The 23,603-nt window shown below is 38.9% G+C and overlaps 1 protein-coding gene across 1 annotated transcript in view; it reads left to right on the plus strand.

The window, feature by feature from the left end:
* The first annotated feature begins 2,787 nt into the window (after nt 1-2,787).
* LOC119785213 (tomoregulin-1-like) overlaps nt 2,788-23,603 on the plus strand; it is a 97,312-nt gene continuing 76,496 nt past the window's right edge. The window contains exon 1 of the mRNA XM_038287720.1: nt 2,788-3,343. Coding sequence (XP_038143648.1) covers nt 3,181-3,343 — 163 coding nt within the window. The 5' untranslated portion in view covers nt 2,788-3,180. The remainder of the gene's footprint in view (nt 3,344-23,603) is intronic.

A 23,603-nucleotide genomic window follows, 5' to 3' on the forward strand; every position in this document is an offset into this window, starting at 1 on the left:
CTCTGGGTCTTTTTTTTCCCCTGTAAGAACAACAAAAGGCACCACAGAAGAAGAGTTTTGGCCCCGATGGATCAGAAGAAGTAAAGCTTGATGTTTGTTAGCAGAAGTGGCTATACAGCAGCTAGACCCGGTATCACAAAGGATATATTTCGGCAGCAAAAGAAGGACTCCACACTCTGGTTGCGTTTGTGCTCTGAGAGAGGAGGGGCGGGGCACACCCGACCCACCTGAACTCGGCTTTTTATTAACCATACCACGTGACAAAACCAGTTCATACATCACTTCTATTTACAAATCTGTGAAATAGAAACATAAATCAGAGCATAAACCTCAACACCCCCACTTGCTCTGACGTTAATCCTATTTACAATCAATAATATTTTAAATTACATTCCAAAGATAAAACTGTCAAACTTGACTAACTTGAATGTCGTTACTGGTTTGGTTAATACATCTGCTACCATCAGTTCTGTTGGACAGTAATACAGACTGACCTTGCCGTCCCTTACAGTTGATCTCACAAAGTGGTATTTTATGTCAACATGTTTACAGCGCTGTCTCTTTACAGGGTTTTTTGCTATTGCTATGGTCCCTTGGTTGTCTTCATAAATTTTAGCTGGTACATATTCATAACAGTCAATGTTCTTAAGTAGCTGTATCAAATATAGACATTCCTGAATGGTTGCGGCTAAAGCCATGTACTCAGCTTCACAGGTAGACAATGCGACCGTGGGCTGCTTTTTCGTTTTCCAAGAAACCAAAGGTCCCCATTTAGACAAACTTATACAATAACCAGTTGTGCTACGGCGATCGTTTACATCAGCGGCCCAGTCAGCATCACTGTAGGCATGCAAGCCTAAATTTCCATCCTCATAACTCCTTAATTTGCATTTAAAGTCAGAAAAAGTCATTTTATCTTCACTTTGTGTGACATAAATGATGAATGGTTTGAATGACTCTGGCAGTCCTTTCAGAATCATAGCGATAAGCAGGCCATCACTCATAGTTTCACCTGCATTTCTTAATGCTGTTATAGCGGCCTCAGCTCTAAGAACATAAGTTGTCACATCTTCGCTGCCAACTTTTTGCAGTGAGGTAAGTTCTGTATATAGACTGATAATGCGAGGTTTACCCTTGCCCGCATAAAAGTCTCTCAAAATCCTCAGAGCCTTCCGTCCATCATCAGCAGCTTCACGCATTATCAGCGATAAACTTGTATCATCTAGGAATTGGATAAGCTCCGCATACGCCTCTGCGTTTTTCGTGTCTTCATCTTCTTCTTCTCCGTCTTCCTCTTCTTTCTTTAGAATTACGTCCTTTAATCCTTGTAACCGAAGGTGGCCAAGAAACTTTGCCTCCCACAGCTCGTACTTCTCCGCATCTCCGTCAAAAACCAACCGTGACCACCGGTTACTCCCTTCTGCAGTTCTTCTATTCATGGTGCTGTGTGTTACGTCTTTCCTTGCCGGTGGTTCACCTGCGCTTCTGGTACTCTTCACTTGGGTCTCCGTGTATAGCTGGGCCCATAACCTGTTAGCAGAAGTGGCTATACAGCAGCTAGACCCGGTATCACAAAGGATATATTTCGGCAGCAAAAGAAGGACTCCACACTCTGGTTGCGTTTGTGCTCTGAGAGAGGAGGGGCGGGGCACACCCGACCCACCTGAACTCGGCTTTTTATTAACCATACCACGTGACAAAACCAGTTCATACATCACTTCTATTTACAAATCTGTGAAATAGAAACATAAATCAGAGCATAAACCTCAACAATGTTGTTTTTAATGTTTCTCTATCTACTCTCAGCAACAGATTAATTCAGAAATGGGAATGAAGAACAAGGATGTTTTTAGTTTCAGTTTACATTCAGTGTTTATGCAAAAGCTGTTTTCTGTATCCTTGTGAAATAGTTTGATCAGGATTCAGGAGGTTCTCCATACTCCCTCTGACTGTGGAGGAGACTAAGATAATGTTTTTCCTGGAGGGTCATCCAAGGTCTTCTGGTTGATAGACCAGATCAATTAAGACTTTGCAGGGAGCAAAGTATTTTATCAAATAACTGATTATTAATTAATTTCTTTAATTATCCTTTTAATGTTTCTTTTGTTTTGAAGCTCAGGATTTGGCAACTATGTCACTGAAGTCCAGACACAATCTTTTTTTTTTTTTTTAAGTGAAAATGCTAAAATAAAACAAAAGTTATAATCTGCTGGTACCCAAACTGTGGTCTTGGATCAACAGGTAGGGAGTCTTGATGTTAATAATTAGTGACAAATTAAAAACAGAGGATACTTCATATGGGTAAAAGTATATATGATAGAAACATATTTTTAAAAAACCAAAGCAAACAACTCAGAATTTCAACAAGAACAATTCAAAACACAGAATCTAAGAACTTACACATGACTGATAATAAAATCTACTGAGACAATTTCTGAGTTAAATCTGACGAGGGAAAATAACTCCTGATAAGACATGAGATATCTTGTGATTTGAGACGGTTTTTTCTTATTAGATTAAAAACTTTCCATCTGATTTTTCTCTCAGTGACGTTTTTTAATTTGTCCTATTTAGTTAAGAGCTGATCCGGAGTCAGAATGCGTTGGTTTCTTTATGCGCCCTGAAGTCTGAAGTTGACCCGCAGCAGCGTTCAGCACCGCTTTGCTGCAAATTATTGGCTGCGTCTAAGGTGCGCGCGCGTGAGTGCGGTGTGCGTGAAGAGGCGTGGAGGTGTAGGGGAGTGCTGCATCCTTTCACGTGACCACTCTGCCTCCTCCTCCTTCTCATCCTCCTCATCTTCTTCAGTCCGGATCTCTTTGTTGTGTTTGCAGCTGCCGCTTCGCTCCACGCGCCGCCTTCACCGCCCCTGTGTCGCGCGAAGGACGCGCAGCCGGAGCGCCCCGGTGCTTTCAGTGAGGGTGTGACTGACAGCAGCGCCTGGCTGCTACATAGATCTGCTGCCAAAGGCGCGGAGTTTCAGTGGAGGAGGGACGTTGTAGAGAGGATGCTGCTGCCGCTGCCTCCATCCTGGCAGAACCGGACCGCCGCCGCTGAGGCTTCCTGAATCTCTCCGCTTCTCAGGACCGCTGCGCTTTTTCATTGCGTTTATATAGGAATTACGCGAAAGTGTGCGCAGCTCGTGAACCCAACCAAACTGACTGCGGGGTTCGGGTCTTCTCCATGATGCTGACGGGCCCTGGGCGGTGTCGCCGGCACCCGGGCGGGGTTGTCCGGTGCCTGGTGTCCGCCTACCTGCTGTCGCTGCTGCTGCACCTGCCGGAGGCTCTGGCTTCTTATCAGCCACAGAGCGGAGAGTGCAAAGGCAAAGGGAAGGAGTGCTCAGGTAAGGCAGGCTGCATGATGCTTTTAGAGGATTCTGAGACAGAAAGGCGCAGGACCTGAGATGCTGCAGCAGCAATTAACATGATGAAGATAATATTCCCTGGGAGACTCCTCTGGTCTCACTTTCAGCTGCAGATCACGGTGCAGTCTGCAGAGCTCTGAAAGTCAGGGTTAAACAGAGTCTTATTGACATGCATTGCTGTCCTTACTGGCCTGTTTGAGCTCCTCCTGCTCCTCCTTACACCATAGAGGGTCTCAGTAAGGACTTGGCATGAAGTTTTTATGGCTTTGCATCTGCAGTTCATGCACCTCCAGCCTGTGCTCATGCTGAGGCTCCGGATGGTCTCCTGATCCTCTCCGCTGTCTTTGCAGGGATCAACTGCTTAAAGCAATCAGAGTCTAGTTCCTCATCTTTAAGGCCTTTATTAGGTTAAGCCTTTAAACCAAATTAGGCTTTGCTTTCTGTAATGGAAATGTTTCATTAGGGTTTCGGCCTCATGGAGAGTTTATGGAAGATGAATGTGTTTGCTTTGACTGAACAACACAGAGACAAAGGGCAGAAACAGGGAATCAGTCTGGAGCAGAACATCCTATACATGCAGAAATGCAAACATTAAACTGCAAATTTATCCCAGTAGGAACAGAAAAATCATTTACAGGTAATCCAGTAATTCACAGACAAATGCTCTTAATGAACAGAGAAAAGGCTGACTGGGAACAATGGTTATTGTGGTAGGAATTGAAGGATATTATTGGACATCCAGTAAGAACTGCGCTGAGGTCATTTTAGGAAACCGGATTCATAACCCCCCCCCCAGGTTTTTAGTTTCAGTGTAGAGGAAGACATGTTAGCCTTCAGTCTGAGGTATTAATAGGATTGGAGGTTTGTGTGTCCAGCTTTGTGTTTAGTTCTTAAATTATCTGCTAATCCAGTGTTGTGGTGCATTATTTATTGTTTTAACGTTACACAGATTTATTTACAGTCAATAAGCCTACATCACTAATGTACGCTTCATCTCAAACATGCCTGGAGAAATTTTAGAAATGTGAAAGTTATGGAATGACCCATAAACATTTTGAGGTCTGCTAATCCTTTTCATTTTGACTTTGTCGCAGTGTTTTGAAACTTTTTTGTCAACATTTGAAGCGTGCAAAAAAAAAAAGACTAAATTGACAGGAGGTGTTTAAAACTTTGCGATATACTTACTACGAGTTGTTCCTCTCTTATAAATGGCTCTTAATTTTATTTGCTGCAGACACACATCATAGTGGGTCTGGTTGCCTTGCAGCATAAGAGCAGATGTACTCTATGAAGGAAGAAAAACAGATACCTTTTAATTGCACCAATAATAATAACAAAAATTATAAAAATGATACTTTTTTGTCCCAAGAGCTAGTTATATATCTGGATGCAGCAGTGGTTTAATCTAATGGACAACAGAGAGACTGTCTTCTTTTACAAAGACCAGAGGTGAGACAGAGTTTTGAAGGCGCCACCTATTGACTGAGTCCAACCATGGAGACGGAGAGGAAGCTTGCATGTATTTGTCAGCCTCTAAAGATTTCAGAAACAAGCTTTCAACACAGAAAAAAAAGTGATTTCAAAAGTAATAGTTCATATTTAATTATAATGAAGTTTATCATGGGCTTTGAATGGGAGAGGTTTGTTGCTAAGAATAACACAATCTGAATAAGATTGACCTTTGGAAATGAAAAAAAACGGTAGAGGGTCTATAATTTGATCATTAAAAAAATCCTTTGAATTGTCGTCCTGGAAACATATTTAATTCTAAATGAGTCCACATTGCATGAAACACAGACTTCCGTTTTAAGGATCACTGCCAGGTACTCCTAATATAATCCATACTACGGTTGTCAAAGCATCCTGGATCATCGCAATATAAAATTCATAAACTCATCTCACCATCATCCCCTCCTTCTTGTTTTAATAAATATTTAAAGTAAAAAAAAAAATCAGCTTCATGTAGATGAGTGTTAGACGACTGCTGTGTCTGGAAAACTCACCCCTGTCATGTTTATATAATAAAGGGCTGAGATGAGCTGAAATAGATTGTTTGCATTGATACGTGGAGGGTTTTTATATCAGAGGGCGCTCACATTCTGCAAATGAAAATGTTTTGAGTCACCCGAGAACCTGAACACTTGGTTTTTAATAGAAAGTGTCATGTTCACAGCCCGGCTGCCTCTATGCATGGCAGCAACCGTGCTTCACTCTGCTGAGAGTGGATGCAGGATAATAAGTGAGAGCACAGCTTTCAGAATTGTTGTTTCTCTGTAGAATCACAACCAAAAGGCTTTTGCTGTTGCTGAAAAACAGAAAATGGCTTTTGGCACCTTGGTCGAAGCAGTCGGCTGCTTGTTTGTGGTCCGCTGGGAAAACTCAGCCTTGGAGAAACATCAAGCATTTACCGCAGACTACTAATCATCACTGGAACAGTAAACATGTTTGGAGCAAGAGGAGAATAGTTTTGTTTCTGACATCAGCAGCTGAACTGAGTTTGACTTATAGGTTTTTGCCGTTATCTTTGTCTGCAGTTACAGGGGTTCCATTATGTAGAACTTTAACCAAAAACACAAGCCCAGTTTAAGAGATATGGTGCTCGATGTTTATGCAAGTGAAAAGCCTTACAATGTTTCATGAAGCCAGATAATATTCAATCCGACTGATTTAAACAGGAAAATAGGAAAAATATGTAATTTTTAATCTTTTGTCCAGTAATGAGCTTGGGCTGCTGCAATATGAACCATCAGGAGACGGCTCAAACTGGTGCCAGTGCATGGCTTTATTTGAAGATGGGGTAGAATAATGGAGATTAATATGAAATACTGTTTCTGCTGTTCCACTGATAGAAATGCTTCTTCACACTTTATTAGGACTCTATTACCATGTAAAAGAGCTACCAGAATGTGTGGATGGTGATCCTCTGGGGTGCATTAGGGATGCAGTGAGGGCGGGAATCCTTAGCTCTTTTGCAGATATGTAACACGTCTGTAAAAGAGGTTAGGTTATGGTTCTCTATTATTATGGTGAAAGCAAATTAGGGTCTAAGGTGTGGGGAAACACTTGGGATTGGATTTATCATGGAGTCATGTACTTTTAGCCCTTTGTGGTTTGATTGTTAATATATACCTTTTTCTTAGCAAGTACTACAAATGTCGTAGCATCATTGTTGCATTCACGCTGAAGGTTTTCAGGATTTAACAACCATTGGATAGGGTTGCTTAGCTCTGTGTTCTTTCACATTACAAAAGAGTGTAACCTGATGTTTTATGAACACTTTCACCTGCAAAATAGAGAATTGAGAACCAAACAGAAATACCTTTGACTAGGGCATTGCCAAGTTCTAATTTTTACAAACTATTTGACAGTAAAAGCCTAAGTCAAGTCGATGCATTGTAATCCCATTAAATTGGGGTGGAGGGATTACTTACAATACATTCTGCTCCAGCGACGGTCTTGTTTATGTCAGTAGATCTAATCCACCTTTTATTAACTGTAGTCTGTTTTCTACTAAGCCCATACCAAGTCAATAAGAGACCAGTTATGCACACCGCCATGCAGGCCCACACCTGCAGGGGGTGACGGGGGACTTTCAAGTTTTCCACATGTGACTCGACACTGTAGTTTCAAGAAAGTTGTAACACACAATGTAACACAAGATGTAAAGTTGAAAGACACTTTAAGATTTGCTTTTCTGACTTATACAAGTGAGTATTATCTGCATTAAATGTTATAAATCCCTGGTTTAGACAAATTAGGTCATTGAAAAACAGAGGGCTAAGGTGTAAACCTTGTGTTACACCATATTCTAGTTGAGCTACTAAAGTCAAACTTTCATCCAGAAAAAGTTCTAGAGGGTTTGTGATCATTTATGCTTGCCTAATAGTAAACTCTTATATTTTTTATCTCTAAAATTGAATAATCTTTTCTTTATGCTGTTTTTCCACAACATACCAGTGCATAGAGGGCCCGCTGTTTAATTTAGTACCTGCAAGCCACCAGTGTTTAAATTGTACTGCCCATCCTGCATAAATCAACCCTTGACTTTTCTTATTTTTTTGCATTTTCTGTTACAAAATAAAGCTTACAATCCCATTTTCTGGCAGTATCATATTTTTTGTTTTGGCTTCAATGTTGTGAAGAATTTCTTTGACTCACATCTCTGACTCAGAGATATGAGTATGGCAAAGGTGGAGACCAGTTCTTACTTTTGACTCCAGACCCTGAATGATGGATTCTGTCACAAACAGCCTCACATGATTGTTTTCTGATGGTGTTTGTGTAACATCTTCCTCAGTCATTAGACTGATGTACTGTTCCACTCTCATGTTTATCTCCATCTCCGGCCAATAAATAAGAAGGGTTGATCACTTTAAATTTATTTTCATTTATTATGCACGTGTCTGCTCTGTTAGCCGGATGGTTGCATCCTGTGTGTTTGTGGTTTACAGAGCTTCTCCTGTGGGCTGCTGGTCTTTGTCAAGCCACATCTGTTCTGCAGCCTCCCCTCTTGTCTGTGAGGATGTGGTCTGTTTCATGTGTTGCCTTTTAATGATCCCAAAGCTTTCTGTATTATAATGGCTTCACTCGACACCCGCAGGGTTTAACAAGCTGCTGCTTCATCGCGATACAGCTGCAGGTTTCAGATGTTTGACAGTCTGGATCATCCTCACTGCCTTGGATTGGTTGTTTAGGGGCTTGTTTGAGGAGATGTGATACAGACCAACATTCAACATGTTTCCTGTTTGACACTGGAATTGGAGTAAATAACAACTTCTCCTCTGTCCTGCTTTTAATTGTCCAAAATTATTCATTGTGCAGTACATTGCACACTGTCACAAAATTTAATTTGGATTTAAGATATCCAATCCAATCAAACCCAACTTTATGTATATAGCTCATTAAAAACCAATGGGACCAAAGTTATGTGCAAAAGCAGGAAGGCACAGCTAATATTTCTCTCCAGGATGTTGCACAGCCAAGCAGGAACAGAACAGATGAAGCTACTGTGATGAAAAAAAGAGAGAGAAGTTAGAGATTGAACTAAAAAGACTGCAGAATGAGAGAACAGAGGTAGATAGAGCTACATAACAGGCCAAATATATATATATATATATAAAAAAATGTTTCTACACAGCAAAAGTATCTAAAAAAAGGTCAAATTTCCTTAAAATAAATGTATTTACAGTACCCTTAATCTGAGTAGGTCAATAGGATGATCTGCCAATGGAATTAGTATTTTTTACCATTGAAATAAGATAATTAGATATTATGCACTTGGAATAAGCGACTGCAGTGGTTTTTCCTTATTTTAAATGCAAATTGTGTTATGTAACTGGCAAAGTGTCTTACCTACCCCTTGAATGTAAGAAAAAGTCACTTATTTTAAGAAAAATTGACTTTCATAGATTTACATTTTCTGCACTGTGTTGAAGAGATGTGTTATAAAAAGATATATTTTTTCAGCCATACTTGCTCGTTATAGTAAATTCGTTCTGTAACCTTGCAATTGACCACTTTGTATATTAAGCGAAAAGCAAACTGAAACATACAGCCCACACTTTAACAGATCACTTGGGCATTTAGTAGCTCTGAGTTTTTCCTCAGGGACCCAAAATGACAGTCTGTGTCTGTGAGGATATTGGGGCCTCTAACGGACACAAACGCCCTCCTCTGTAACCTCTAGTCCACTAGCCCTCCTAACTTATAGTTCTCTAAGAGAATCCTCGATCATGGCGGAAATGTTTGTCTGAATTTTCAAAGTGAGCTGAAGTAGTGATGGTGGAGAGGTTCTGCTGCTCACACTTAGATGAGTAAATTGACGGCTGTTGTTGCAGCTCAGGTGGAACTAACAGCAGAGCTGGTTTGTAAATCTACGGCAGCGGGTTGTTTTTGTCTCCTCGCTTGGTCAGTGGAGCTGAGTCAGGTTTTATTTCAGAAGCCGGCTCTCCCTCGCCAACACAGATGAAATGATGACAGATAATTTGGCCCTCTGTGAGGCTTTTAAACACCGTCCTCCTGGGAGATCCTCTCCGAGTCTTCTACCTCGCCTCACGGAGCACGCTCACTCCAGTCTGTCGACGACTGGAACATGACGAATGTACTTGGGAAGAGTGTAGCAGGCATGATTACATTTTCAGCAGCCGCTCCGACATTAACAGGACTGCGGATGAATATTGATGTTCTGTCTGTATTGTTTACGGTTTACAGCTGCAACGTTTAGCTGGAGCTCTCATCTGGAGGGACTGGTGATGGGGACAATATTCCAGCTCCTCAGTGCTGTTCCTTCATGGAGCAGGTGGAGGACCTGGTCCTGCTGTTTCACTTTATTAAGATTCTCTGATGTTCTGTAATAAAATGTCATGATGAGATTATTTTACAATCGTTTCTCCTCTCTGAGGCTCAGACAGTGGAGCTTTCCCAGGCTTGTTCTCTATTTGCACTGTTAGCTATAGGCAGAGTGTCTATTGGGTCAATTGCAGCAGAATAACTAAAATAAGAAGAAAAAAACATCACCATAAACCATCAGCAGGCCTTAGGTCTGTAGCTTTCAGCACAGGGCCCTTTTGACTCTTGTTTTTTTTATTATTTAAATATTTAACATTTTATTTTAGTAGCAGCATGTATGTTAAGACCATCCCTTGTTTTTTTTTTATCTTTTACAAAAGTCAGTTTTTGGGTTAATAAGCTTGTCTTCTGTTCATTAGGGTAAGTTTTTAGTTGTTTAGTTTTATTCTTACATAAAACGGCTATTTATTATTCTTTATTTGATACAGTTTTTTTGGGGGCCTCATTTATTCTGTTGTTACTGTTTTGTATAAAATTGATCTAAACATAGTAAAACATTTGTTAGGATAAGCATACTGTATATGCCCTTATTTTGAGCAGGTAAATATGATTATCTGTCAATGGAATTCCTATTTTTGCCCTTAGAATAAGATATTGAATATTATGCACCTGAAATAATTGAACAGAATAGTTTTATTCTTTATTAAATGTAACTCATCTTATTCTATTGAAATATTAGCTAAATTTATATGCACAAAACCTCTTCGATGCGATCTAAATCTTTCTTGATCAAAAACTCAAAATCTCTGTTTAAATGGACACTAAATAAATGATGACATGTGCATACATGTACCATATGGGTATATGCGGAAGTGTCTAGTTTACTAGTAGTAGAAGAAGACGCTGCCCCTTTTGTAAACAAACCTGTACTTGTCCGCTTGACCTCTAATTTAGCTACTCTTTAAAAGTTTAAAATTTTTCCTGTATATTTGTATTTCTTAGAGAATCTGTCTTCAGACTGAAGCAGCACAGAGTTCATGAAGCCCCTAATGGTTTGATGATAAAAATCCGGCTGGTCAGTCCCGTATGTCTTTAACTGCTGGAAGTCGACCTAAACGTAAACCCACCAGCTGCTTCCACCATTCATTAGTTCATTGCATATTCTTCATTTCCTGATAAAGCTTAGATTTAACTGTTCGTAGAAAAGTGAAATCTATCATGCAAGGAAACATTTTAGGATTCCAGCATTTGGAGATATTTGGTTTGATTTTTGTTTGAGGCTGTTTAATGAGCATTTTATTGCTCATAAAGATGCAGAAACAAACAGGATAATGAATTCCTTCTGAGTTTTGTCTCCTGCTGTAGCAAACAACCTAAATATGACTTGATCTTCAGCAGAGGGGGAGAAAACAACATTAATCATCTCTTTTTTTTTTCTTTTTTTTTTGGCTCCAAAGTTTTACACCTCGGCTAAATTTCTGTTTCCGAGCAGATTGTTCTGATTGATGACACAAACCCTGGGACAGGCGGCGTTGGGAGGTTCTGACACGACTCCATTTAGGAGTTGTTGTTTTTAGAGTTTCTGAACCTCCTTTAAAAAAATGTTGACTGATTTATTTTCCTGAACAGCACAGGATTAATCATCTTCCTTCACATCTTAAAAGCTTCCAAACTGAAGCTAAAGGGAACTTAAACCTGCAGCTTTCTCTTCATTAATCCATAACTTCCTGACATCAAGTTTATGAATATTGTGTAAATTTGTGAGGGTTCTAGATTTTTCTGCAAAGAGAAGTCAAATTAATTAAAATTTTTTATAAATAAATAAAAGTTTTTTTTATATATTTTGTGTTGAAGTTTATTTCTTCACCTGTATAAAAAGGATTGCTAATGATACAGTAGTAGCCATTCAAAATGTTCCTACTTTCCTTGACGGGCCCTTGGCTGGTCCCCAACAATTCCCTTTTAAACATTAATCTTTGTACTAAAATATTATTTCTTTCATGCCTTGTTGACATTAAGATCTAAAAAGAAGCCCAATCTCCTGGTCAGAGCCTGTAATTCAGTGATAGTGTTGAGTCAGAGTAAAAAAACATGCATGCCCAGAAGGAGGGGGTTACTCCAGTGGCTGGAAGTTGGGGGGGATTTTGCTGGGAGTTGCCGAGGAGTGGGATGCCATTCGACTGGTGTTTGACTGGGAAGGGCCATTATGAATGACTGCTACTGTACGATCACAATGACTCACCTAAAAAAATTGTGGATCAGCTTGATCTTGCTAATGTCATGTCTTGATGCAAGCAGCTGGGTTTCCTTTGATAGAAAACTTTTAACCAGTCTGTATGACCTGATTGAATTGTCTTTGTAAAGTGTCTTCAGATGACAGGTGTTGTGAGTTTCCTGGATATAAATAAGGTGAATCAAATGGAGGCTATTCATAGTCTTTCTCTCTTGTTGCCTTGTCAGTAACTCTGACATTAACTGTTTCTTCTGTTTGTAGATAATAGTTCTTGTTTGGTTCACTGGATCCCCGAAACTTTAGAAAGGACACTGTAACCATTTCCAAATGGTTAATGGCTTTGTTTTTACCTTATCTGTATTTTAAGTTTATTCAATCAGGGCATGATGTGTGGCTTTTTGAAATCTCAAAGCCTACTTCATGGTGTAAGATAGGTACTTTTTAATAATGCTTAAATATACAAAATGGAATCTTAAACATTTAATTGTGACAAAAAATGGAAAAGAAGAAACTAGACTCAGTGTAAAAGCACTTTTATTACATAGTGTGTCTAAATTACATTTTTGAAATTATTTTAAAGAGTTGTTACTTCTACATTTACTTCTTTGAAGCTGAAATTACAGACTATTTTCATGACAAAAGAGGACAAAATAGCTTGCTGAGACATTCCTGTTGTTGAAAGAAAGTGTATAACCTCAGGCTGGATTGCACGCCGTGAGGAAAACATGCAATCAGTACCTCATTGTTCAATACCTCAATAATGGTATTGCTTGCAATATAGACCAGTTTCTTCAACTCTTCTCTCTTTTCTACCACAAAGTTAATTCTACTTAATTCAACCACTGTGAGCCGAACACATTATTTACATAAATGCCGGTTTGAATGTCTGGCTCTTTAAATATCCTATATTACAATCAAATGCCCTATTATTAATGGTTTTATGACAATATTATGATGCTTGTAATATTGTTGTCGTACACAGAAAATGAGAACATTTTGGTTGTTTTAAAGCAAAGTAAAGTAAGGTGTTTTTCGTTCTTCTCAATCCTCAAGCTCTGAGAGTTTGTGTCCAGCTGCTGAACTGTAATGGAGACCAAAAGTTACATTAGATGAGACAGACCACAGTGGTAGAATCATCTAGTTTTCTAAAAGCCTCTTTTTCTCTTTGGAAAGTGTGAGGTTATTTTCACACATTGAAGATCTCTGTGTACATTATATAACAGAGTCCAGAGGGAGACATGCAGATTACAAAGAGTACTTCATTATGTGTGTTTTGTCACTTCACAGACTTTTAGACTGAGGCTGTTTTTCTTCTTTGCTGAATTCACTCTACAAAAAAAACACATTTTTAGGGAACATTTGGTGGAAAAACCAAAACAAGAGACTGTTAACAATGCACCATCTGTAACCGCCAAGCTGCTTTCAGTGCTGGACCACCAACATTGTTTTGGCCCTGGACCAACATTGCGACCATCCCTTCAGGAGGCAGTGATGTCGCATCCAGTGTGTGGGAAATCTCTGTCAGGTGTTTAAATTGTAAATAAATTATGTTTAATATGCAGGAGGGGACAACACCTAAATGCATTGATCTGAGAGGGTTATAAGTACAACAGCAGAGGAGTGCAAAAGTCCTACAAATACATGAATGTAAATCAAATTTAAAAAGCACTGAAAATACAAAAATGAGGGTTAAAAAATAAAATAAAATAAAATAGACTACAAAACACAAAAAGGAGATAAATACACAACTCCAATGCAAACAAAAAGCGCTACAAAAGAGACGTGCCTGAATCACAGAAAAAAGAGAGCAACAAAATATAAACATGCTCTAAATGCAAAACCTGTTGCAAAAAACTTGCAAGCTAAGGAAGGCTGGAAACTAGCGTCTCTGATAGAAGTTGTCCAGAACATAGGAGGGAGATGATCACCAACTCACATGAGACCAAACACTCCGGCTACGTTCACACTGCATGCATTGATGCTCAATGCATGCAGTGCTCAATGCATGCAGTGCTCAATTTTTGCCTTTTTTACTCAGAGTTTTCTCCTGTTTATATACTTGTTAGGTTGGTTATTTTGTAGGCTTGTATATTTTGCTTTTAGTTTGAGTTAGGTAAGTCCACTTTCCTTTTTCTTTTAGGGTTGTTTCATTTGATATTTTGGCCTGAGCTCTCCCTGAAGCTTTGACCGCTCTACAGAAACTTTATTTTTTTTAAACGGCAGAATAAATCTCTTTAAATACATTTTGACTCCTGGATTTCCTGTCTAAATGTATGTTGGTCCTTTATACCTCCTAGACCCAGCCAGGGGGATGTAACAGTTTATAATATGTAGGGTGAGGAGCTCAGTCATCAGGGAGAGGCTCAGATAAAAGCATCTCTCCTTCACATTGAGTAGATTCAGCTGAGGCGGCCTGGACATCTTTGTCCTATTTCTCCAGGACGCCAACCTTGGTGTTCTAGGCATATCCCACCAGAAGGAGCTGGAGGGACTATGTCTCTTGGCTAGCCTGGGAGCACCTTGGGAACAGTGTTAATTTCGTCAGCTTTTTAAAATTTAGTCTAAGTCACAATGTCGAAAATCAATTAGTCTTAGTCATATTTAGTCATTTCCTTCACAATTTAGTCTTAGTCTAAATGATGAAAATCAATTTTAGCTTTAGTCAAATTTGAGTCATTTTTGTCATTTTAGTCATTTTAGTCAACACTGTGAATAATCAAACTTCTCCACACACTGCGTCTCTTTTTAACATATATGTCACACTGTACAGAATAAAACTTCTCCACAAACAGCTTCTGTTTTTCTCTATTTTATTTATATAACTTGTTTCATTATCCACAAAGTCTTCATCCTCAATGGTCCTTGCAGGCAGGCCAGAACACCCCATCCACTTTGCCTTTGAGTTCTCCAGGGCTTTCTGCTCTTTGGCATCAGGTTTTGTACGGTGGGGGTGCTCCCAACATCTCTGCAACAGTCTTCCTCAACGTCTGATTTGGCTGTGGTGTGGTGTCAATCATTATCATGCAGGTTGTTTTGTTGTCCTTCATGTTGTAAACAAAATGGCTCCATACATCCAGACGTTGTTTTCGCCCAGCTCCTCCAACAAACCATACTCCGGTATCCGAGCCCGACGTCATGACTGCGAAGTTAAACTAGCAACGGTTAACTATTACCATTGTTTCTAGGAGTATAAGCCCTCTGCTACAACTGAGTGAGAGGTGCGAGGCACTGTGGGACAGGCGTTGTGTAGGGACAAACAGGGCAACATCGCGTAATCTTTTATGAAGTTCAAGAAACACTTATATTAACAATTACAAATTAATTATAAACAATTATAATTCTTAATGTCCAATGCCGCCATGGCTTGTAAATTTTGTCTGGTCTTTGTCTCGTTGACGAAAATAATTTTTTATTCTCGTCATATTTTTATCTTCTGGAAACAATTTTTGTGCTTCATCGTCACGGGAAAAAGGGGCATTAACGAAATATTTTCCTCATTGTCCTTGTTGACGAAATTAACACTGCTTGGGAGGCGTCTACTGAGGGGAGATTCTGGGACTCTCTTCTGAGACGAGCCAGGTCGGGAATAAAGCAGAGGACGATGAGTTTTCTTCCTGGATGCTTGCTATTGCTGCACTGGTTTCTCTGTTCCAGATAAATCCCACATGTTGCCCTTTAGTTTTTAGGCAATCATCTGGTCTCACTGGCACTGTATGTCATCTGAGATGAGGTCATCTAAGGTAGAACTGTTAAAAATGTTCAGACATTCACATTTCAGGTTGAACATGTCTGTATTGTAGAGATTAAAAAGAAAAGGTACCAGCATAGCTCCCTGAGGTGCCTCATACTGCTGCCCAGCCTCTAAGAGCCCCTACAGTCATATCTGTCATATAATTTGACAGAATGGTATCACCCATGCTGGTGCCAGCCCGATAGAAGAACTGCTACATATTCATTACTCTCTTTTCCCATAAAATAACATAATACACAATGCAATTATTCAAATATCAAAGTTACATTTTATTTTGTTCAGTTTCATTCAGCCGTCTAAGTTCTTATTTATAACCTTGCAGAGAAAGTTTTATACTTTTCATAGTTTGTCTTTATTAATTTAGTTTCATTTCAGTCAGACTCTGTTTGCTTTAAGAATATTGCTTTCTCTAAAGTTTGCATATTTGGTTGCTTCTGTTTGAAGAGTGCCTGAATAGTTTGGGTTTATTTGTTTAAAAGTTCCTTCCTGATTCTTAACTTTTAATTAAAGCTCATGAATAAAATCTGGCCTCAGAGTTGAGGCGCTCCTCTAGAGACAAATATATGACAGTCGGCTCACGTAATAGTCAAAGAAAGCCCCCAATAAAAGGCTTTATGGGTTATATTGGTTTCTTCATCGATGTCAGTTCACTTGCTCTCTTCGTTGGTCTTCTGCAGCCAGAGAATAATTATTTTATTAGTTTAGCACAAACCAATTAGCTGCAGCATTAAAGGGTGACAGACACTTTTAATTGTCTTTCATGAGGTAATAAAGGGTGTTTGTCAGCCGGCTGGAGGTGAACTTTCTAAATTTGTGGAGGTTTCCTGAGTTTAATTAAAGCTGGAGGATAAGAAGCCTCATAAAATCAAGTTGGGAGAAAGGAGGCTCTAAACGGCCGTCTGTGCAGGTGTTTGTTGTCAGTCTTCACAGAACAGAAAATTAGACCAGAAATCATTATCAAAGCTTAAGGCTGGTGTGTTATTGTTCCTCTGTGTGTCTGAGGCTACCCTCAGGAAGGTGAATCTGAAGCTCTGCAGGTCTGGCCCACAGGTTTCTCACTCACAGCTGCCTTGTAGCCCTGCAGCATTAAACAACCCCCCCGATGGTTGTACTAAAACAGGAAAAATTTTAGATGAATCTTACCTCCAGTATCCTAATGGTGCCTGGCCACAGGTGTGGCTGTTTGGAACAGGCAGTGTTTGATTGATCCCACTCTCTGAACCTAAGATGCTCTGCACCGATTATTGTCAGGCAGTTTCCGCTGCAGAAATGTGATATCCTGCTTCCTTTGTTTCTTCTGTTCCTTTTCTTTGACCAAAGTCACCTTTCTGAAAGTATTTCTAGAATTTAGAGAAAGAACAGTATGGTTAATATGGTCTGAATGGCAAAAATGTCTAATTTAAAGAAATATATCTGCCTCACTTCTTGTTTTGCTCTAAGAAAAGCTAAAGAGATTTGTTTTCTAAATACTGTAGTTGTACTAAGTACCCTTAGTTTTAGAAGATGGACTTTAATAGGGTTATTTACTTTGGGCTGATGATTGTTTTTGATCTAATTACCCTTTTAGAATAACTTTGTTAACCTAAATCTTATTTTCTGAATCCAAAGCTGTTTTATTTGGAGCTATTTTAAAGCATCAACAAATGAAGTCCTTGTTACAGGCTGCTGAAAACAAAAACCTCTCTGATCTAATTTATTAATGGCGTCTCAACAGGATGCAGACTTTCCAAAAACTCCCTCTCGTGTCCCGTCAATCCTCAAAATATTCTCCCAAAAAGTAATAAACAATGAGACGATATCAGAAAACAGGAACAAACAACTGCTTCTTGTTTCTGCTTGGACCACCTTTGGCAAATAATATGTTTTGTTTAACTGATAGCAAATGATTCATCATTTTCTTTCCACTAAACTGCAAAGATCTATCAATAAACAGTATAAATGTCACAAAAGGACAATGTCAGTCTTGCAAATTGAAAACGGCAGACTGAAAATGTTTCGTAACTCTGCAGCTATAAGCTCTATAGACATAGTTTTCTGTAATTTGGTTTTTGGATTATTTTAGGAATTTATGTGTTTAGCAGAGTGTATATTCAGGGAGCTGTCATGTGTCTAAATCTTCAATCCAGCTACTTCCAAACAGCCTTATTCACATCATTTATTCCTTCAGGAAGCTTCTGCTTATCGTCTTCTGAATGTTTATTCCTGATCATCAGAGAAGTAATCCCAGCTCCTTTCAGAAGATCCTTTCTCTCTTTATCTGATCCAACAGCAACATCTTGATGTAGACATCAGAACCACTGTTCGTTTCTGATTTAGGAGAATCCAAGTTCTACCCTGCGGTCCATGTGTTGGTGATGACTCCAGCATGTCTGCAGAGTCTCTAACACTGATTTATGTTCACATTTAAAATTGGCTCGTCTTTGTCGCCACGTGGGTGTCGGAGTGAAAGAACAATTAATATTTGGTGACAACCTCCTCTGTCCTCAGTTCGCAAATTATTTCTGTGACATTGCTTTTAATGCACACGCTGTCAATTATTCAGGGTGATACAGCCGGAGCTGATGGCTCCACAGATTAGGGGCTGAACTGCAGTTTAATGAAGAAAATGAGCCTGCAGAGGGTTCATCTGTCAACATTTAGAGATGCACTGTAGATGTAGCTGTTTCCTTCTTTTAATTGGAGCTTGCTAAAAAAATGATAGAAATTTATGAAAGTACACACACATTCATTTAGCTTTGGTTTGAATGTCACAGCTGGAAAAAAATGACGTGTGTTTTCCTGATGAGAGGGACCAGTATTGCTTTATATGTGGAGTACGGCGGCAGCAGCAGAGCCATTTGTCTTGGTAGCACGAAGGCAGACGATCCACCTGTCAACGCACAGTCTATTGGATAAAGCTAACAGAGGACGAAGAGGGGGAGGAGGAGGAAGAGGAGGAGGAGGACACAACTGCAGGAGCTCCAGTCAAAGCTTCAGCAAAGGAAAAGTAAAAGCTATATGCTGATGTTTTTGTTCAAAAAGATCTCTTGTTTTTACATTATGTGCAGCATTTCTGTTTATAATGTTATTATTATAGATGATAAAGCTACATAGCTGCTATGTGTTTACCACAACCTCAGCTAAAGGTTGAAGGGTATCTATCCTAGGTTTATTTAGAAACAGACATAGTCTCTGTTGAGATTAGAGATATTAGCCTCTGCAATATTTTAACATCTACCTGAAAGTTTTAGACATTTTCCTCTCTGTCAAATGTTATTTACTCATATTTCACAATGAGTTCTGATGTTTCAGCTTGATTACTGCTCTGTAACTCGTTATTAGATGTACTGCATATTTACTGCACTGGATATAAGTTGACTGATTTTAGAAATATCCTGTTAAAGTTTCAGTATGACCAAAGAAGGGAAACTAAAACCCTGAAGATTGGCCTCAAGTAAAAAAAAGTCAGCAAAAAAAAGTCTGCAGTCAGAAACTTGTTTTTGCTGATCTTTTAGGGGTTCAATAGTCCTCCAGTACTTTCAGAGAACGTTTCAAAAGTAAGACTTGCTCTATATAGCATATAGCACTCCTGCAGTTTGTTTCTGAATGTCAATAAGAGTGAGGAAAAGACCCAGAAGATATGGATGTAAATTGATGTCTTCTTTCGGGGTAGGCTAAAATAAATCAGCCGTCTTAACAAAGTTCTGTCCTGCAGCAGTTTAAACTTTCTGAATCTAAAGTGTTCTGCTGTCATCCTGACTGCTGAACCCACAGAAAGGTATAAGTATGCTGAATAATTCAAGAAAAAGTTAAGCTTAAACGACATGAATTTAGAAATGTTTTTTTTTTCTTGCATCTCTCATGATACTTAAGTCATTTAGACCAAATCTGGACCTTTGCCTATACTCCAATGTTCCTGTTGTAATTAAGCGTCCATGTGGCGGTGTAATATTGCTTGGTGAGCTGGAACAGTCTAATGAATGGTCTGTTAAAGGGTTCCAGTATGAAGGAAATGGGAAACAGTGACCAGCTGATGTGTTGCTCTCGTTACTTTCAAACTCTGCATTTATTTAACAACTAAAGCGGTTTGTCCGTTCACACACAATACTCTTTTTGTGCTGCTTCTCTAAATACTGATAGCAGTTTGTCCAGCCTACGACAATAGATGTGATTGCTGCTACATTCAGCCGCCTTTACTGCTCTCTATTCCTTTGTGATAGGCAGACTCCAGTTTAATGCATCTCTCAGATTTCTTTTCCGACAAAAAGGCTCTAGATCAGGCCGGAGTAGTTTTTTTCCCTTTTCTAAGGCGTCCAGGGATTTCTGTGTAACCGAACATGAGCTTTTTGTGGTCAAATCAAAGCAATCATATCAGCAAAATACAGACTAATCTGTGCTAAATTAATATTTTCTTTTCATAATGACCACTTTTAGAAATTATTGCTTATAAATCCGTATATAATGATGGATGTAGGTGGCTCTAACTGAAGCTTGTGTTAAATTGCCAGTAGTTGCAGTACCAGTGGTGGTTTTAATAAACTCCTGGTTCCTTATTTTCGTTGTTTGTGTTACGGTAAAAAGGTTTTGGGTTTAAATCCCAGCCTTGGCTCTTTGCTCTTTGTAGGTTCTGTGACATCCCGCTAAAGTCTAATAATCTTTCTGTCATTTTTATTGGCTACTCTTCTTTAGATAAGAGTGTTTATGCATAGTTGTGTGTTTTTTCTTCTTCTGCCCTGTAAAGTGGAAGCAGCATGTAGAGCAGGGGTGTCAAAGTGGTTCCAGAAAGGGCCGTGTGGCTGCAGGTTTTCTTTCCAACCAAGCAATAGCAACCAGACTCCAGTCATCTAATCAAAGGAGTCCAATCTGAACATGATGACTTGATGAGATGACTGGAGTCTGGTGTGCTGTTGATTGGTTGGAAAGAAAACCTGCAGCCACACGGCCCTTTCTGGAACCAGTTTGACACATGTGATGTAGAGGGTGTCCCCCACCTCGTGGTTTGGTAAAGACTAGAAGGTACAGTAGATGGACGGATAAATCCTTATCAGATTCCCAATCATTGAGAAGTCTGTGCTTCCTTTTCTCAATAAGATCCATAAAATCTGATCACTTTTCTGGCAGATCTACAGAAATCATCACTTCAAGCAGACGCTTGGATTGAAACATGCTTTTCTGGTATTTGTGGCTTTGATGGCAGTGGTGTAAATCTTTTCACTTGCACAAAGCATCCATCAGTCCGTTCTCTTCCACTTTTCAAGCTCAATCATACAGGTAACGGAAGGAACAGAAGGAAATATCTAAGATTCCCCTTTTCTCTAACCACACTTGGAAACATTCTCAAACTGGAAGAGATAATGATCTACGTAAACACCTCTGTAGTTCAACGCTGATGCATCTATAAGCCTTTAGCCTATTTTACTGAATTTGCTTTACCCATTTCTGCTGAAGCCGATGTCAAATGGGTGTGACCTTGCAAACAATGTATTCAAGGTGGATTTTGTGGAAACTCAGAAGCAACCGGCATCCAGCTCAACTCAGACCCCAATGAAAACTCCGCAGTTTTTAACTACACTGGTGACAGTGTCATTAGAAAACTCTGGCATGTCTCTTCAACCTCAAAAGGTCACAGCTGATGGTCCAATTTTGTGGTTAAACTGCCAGCCTGTACTCCCACTGTGGTTAGCCAAATGGACCATAGCCGGCAGATAAAATCTTTCCTAAACAAGTTACTGTGTAATTTCCTTGGTAAAGAAAAGGTTTTATTTTATTTGTTAGCAATTAAAAAAATAAGCACCTATAAGAATATTTGTAAAAATCTGTACCTGATTGTCTCTCCTTAACATTTTAAATAGGAAATGTTCTGCAAAACCAAATCCTAAACAAAGAGTCTAAAACCTCCGGTGGTGGAAACAGTTAAACTGAAAGCAGCTCTTTTCATAATAAAACACAGATTAGAGCTTCAGACGGTGCCTGGATGTTCTGCTAACGCCCCGTCACTCCTTTGAGCTCTTCATTGTGTGAAACAGAAAAAGCTCTGATGGCTTCCAGGCCTCGTTTTACTGCCTGAAAATCCACATCAGAGGAGTTTGTCCTCTTTTTGTTCCCGTTTGTTAACCGCTTCTACTGCTGCTCCCAATGTTCCCTTTCTGTTTTCCCCTCCTAAATGAAGCAGCGAAAAAGAGTTTGTATCACATTTTTTTTTATAAAGAATGGGGCATTATTGTCTCAACTGTTCACCAGCATCCTAATTGCATACAACTGTTTCAGCTTTTAAAGAAAGTTACCATTAACATCTAGCAGACTTACAGTATTTTCTGTCTATATACAGTAAGGCTGTTTTATAAAAGAGGTTCATTTTAAACATGACATTTAAAATACAAACCAGATTGATTTTTTTCCCTTATCACTTATTTTTAGTATAACTTTAAATGTTTGATTTAAAAACATTGATAAACTTTTTAAATCTTTGCCAAAACTACTGCTTTACTTTTTCACCCTGACATTTTAATGAATGCATTAACATTTGGATGCTGTTAAAAGCGTTTGATGAACATTGTCAATTAAAACAAAAGCTAATTCAGAATCCACAGAGTTTATAAAACATTAACTCAAGAAGATGTTTCCCCTATTTTACAAACATCTCTGGTAATTATTTACAGCTCTAAAAATCATAGATACTTTTATTAGATATTTTGTTAAAAAGGATGTTATAAAGAGGCTTGATTAGTGCCGTTAATCAAATAAAGAACAACAGTTAAAAACAGGTATCAGAAGATAATACCCTTATATTTATATTTATAAGTATGTACCGGTATGTATTATAACCAATGAGTTACATAAACTTTTTTTTAGTCTCTAGCATATGAAGGTAAATATGTGCCAAAATGAACGAACTTGTGAATTTAATGTGAAAACTTGAGAATGCAATGTGAGAACTTGTACCACAAAAATCTGAACTTGTATGCCAAAATGTTCTGCTGTAAAGAAAAACCGCACACACACAAACTGAATTTGAAGTTGCGCTAAAAGACATATAAGGCAAGAACATGTAAAAAAAAATTACACTTGTCAGTCCAATCTTCACCTGAAGAGGATTTTCACTCAAATCTGATTTAAATGTGAATGCACAAAAAAACTATTTGCTGGTGTGTTCATATAGTTTTACACAAATAAAATTACAGCTGACAAATGATTATTGATAGTTTATTTGTAATTATTATTTTTTTGCATATGTTAATCTTGCATTACAACCTCAATTTAGCCATTACAGCTTCTTGAATCTGCTGCTTCAAGAACACAAACGCGCTCTCGCGAGACACAGCACGTTGACACCGCGCTTTGACTTTTGTCACATTCCTTGCGAGATATTTGTGCCAAAACGAACTTGTGTTTGAAGATGTGAGAGCAAATGTGGGGGGGAAGGGGGGGGGGGGGGGGTGTTCTATAGGCCAACCAATCACAGGCTGCGTCTCAATTCGCAGGCTGCGTACTTGGCAGGACGCCTTTGGAGCACTTCCTGGTTATGACACGACGTCATCACGTTTACCCCAAATACAGCGCCAAACAAAATCCGACAGCTCGAGAAATACGGAAAGAAACAACAAAAACAAAAAAATATATATGGAATTTTTTTTTTTATTTACTTGTTATTGGAGGAGGAGAGTCGCTTTGACGGCTTCGGCGGCAGCAAAACCTGCGACGTTTTTTTCTCAGGCTGGCAGAGCGCAGTGGAGAGGTAAGATCTACCTGCTATTATTCTAACCCACAGGGGCCTGCTAATGATCAGAATATACCAGTTATTAAATAAACGCTTGTCAGCAGATTGATGAATATGTTTAAATATCAAATTTTATATTTATTTTTAAGTTTGTAATTTATTTGTTTGTAACTTTAGTAATTTGAATTGAATACTTAAATGTGTACAAACCCTGTAAATAACTGACTTGAATAACTACTTTCACCATTACTAATGTTTTGTTGAGAAGCCA

The sequence above is a fragment of the Cyprinodon tularosa genome, unplaced genomic scaffold (assembly GCF_016077235.1).
Source record: "Cyprinodon tularosa strain WSP-4 unplaced genomic scaffold, ASM1607723v1 ctg243, whole genome shotgun sequence".
NCBI lineage: Eukaryota > Metazoa > Chordata > Actinopteri > Cyprinodontiformes > Cyprinodontidae > Cyprinodon > Cyprinodon tularosa.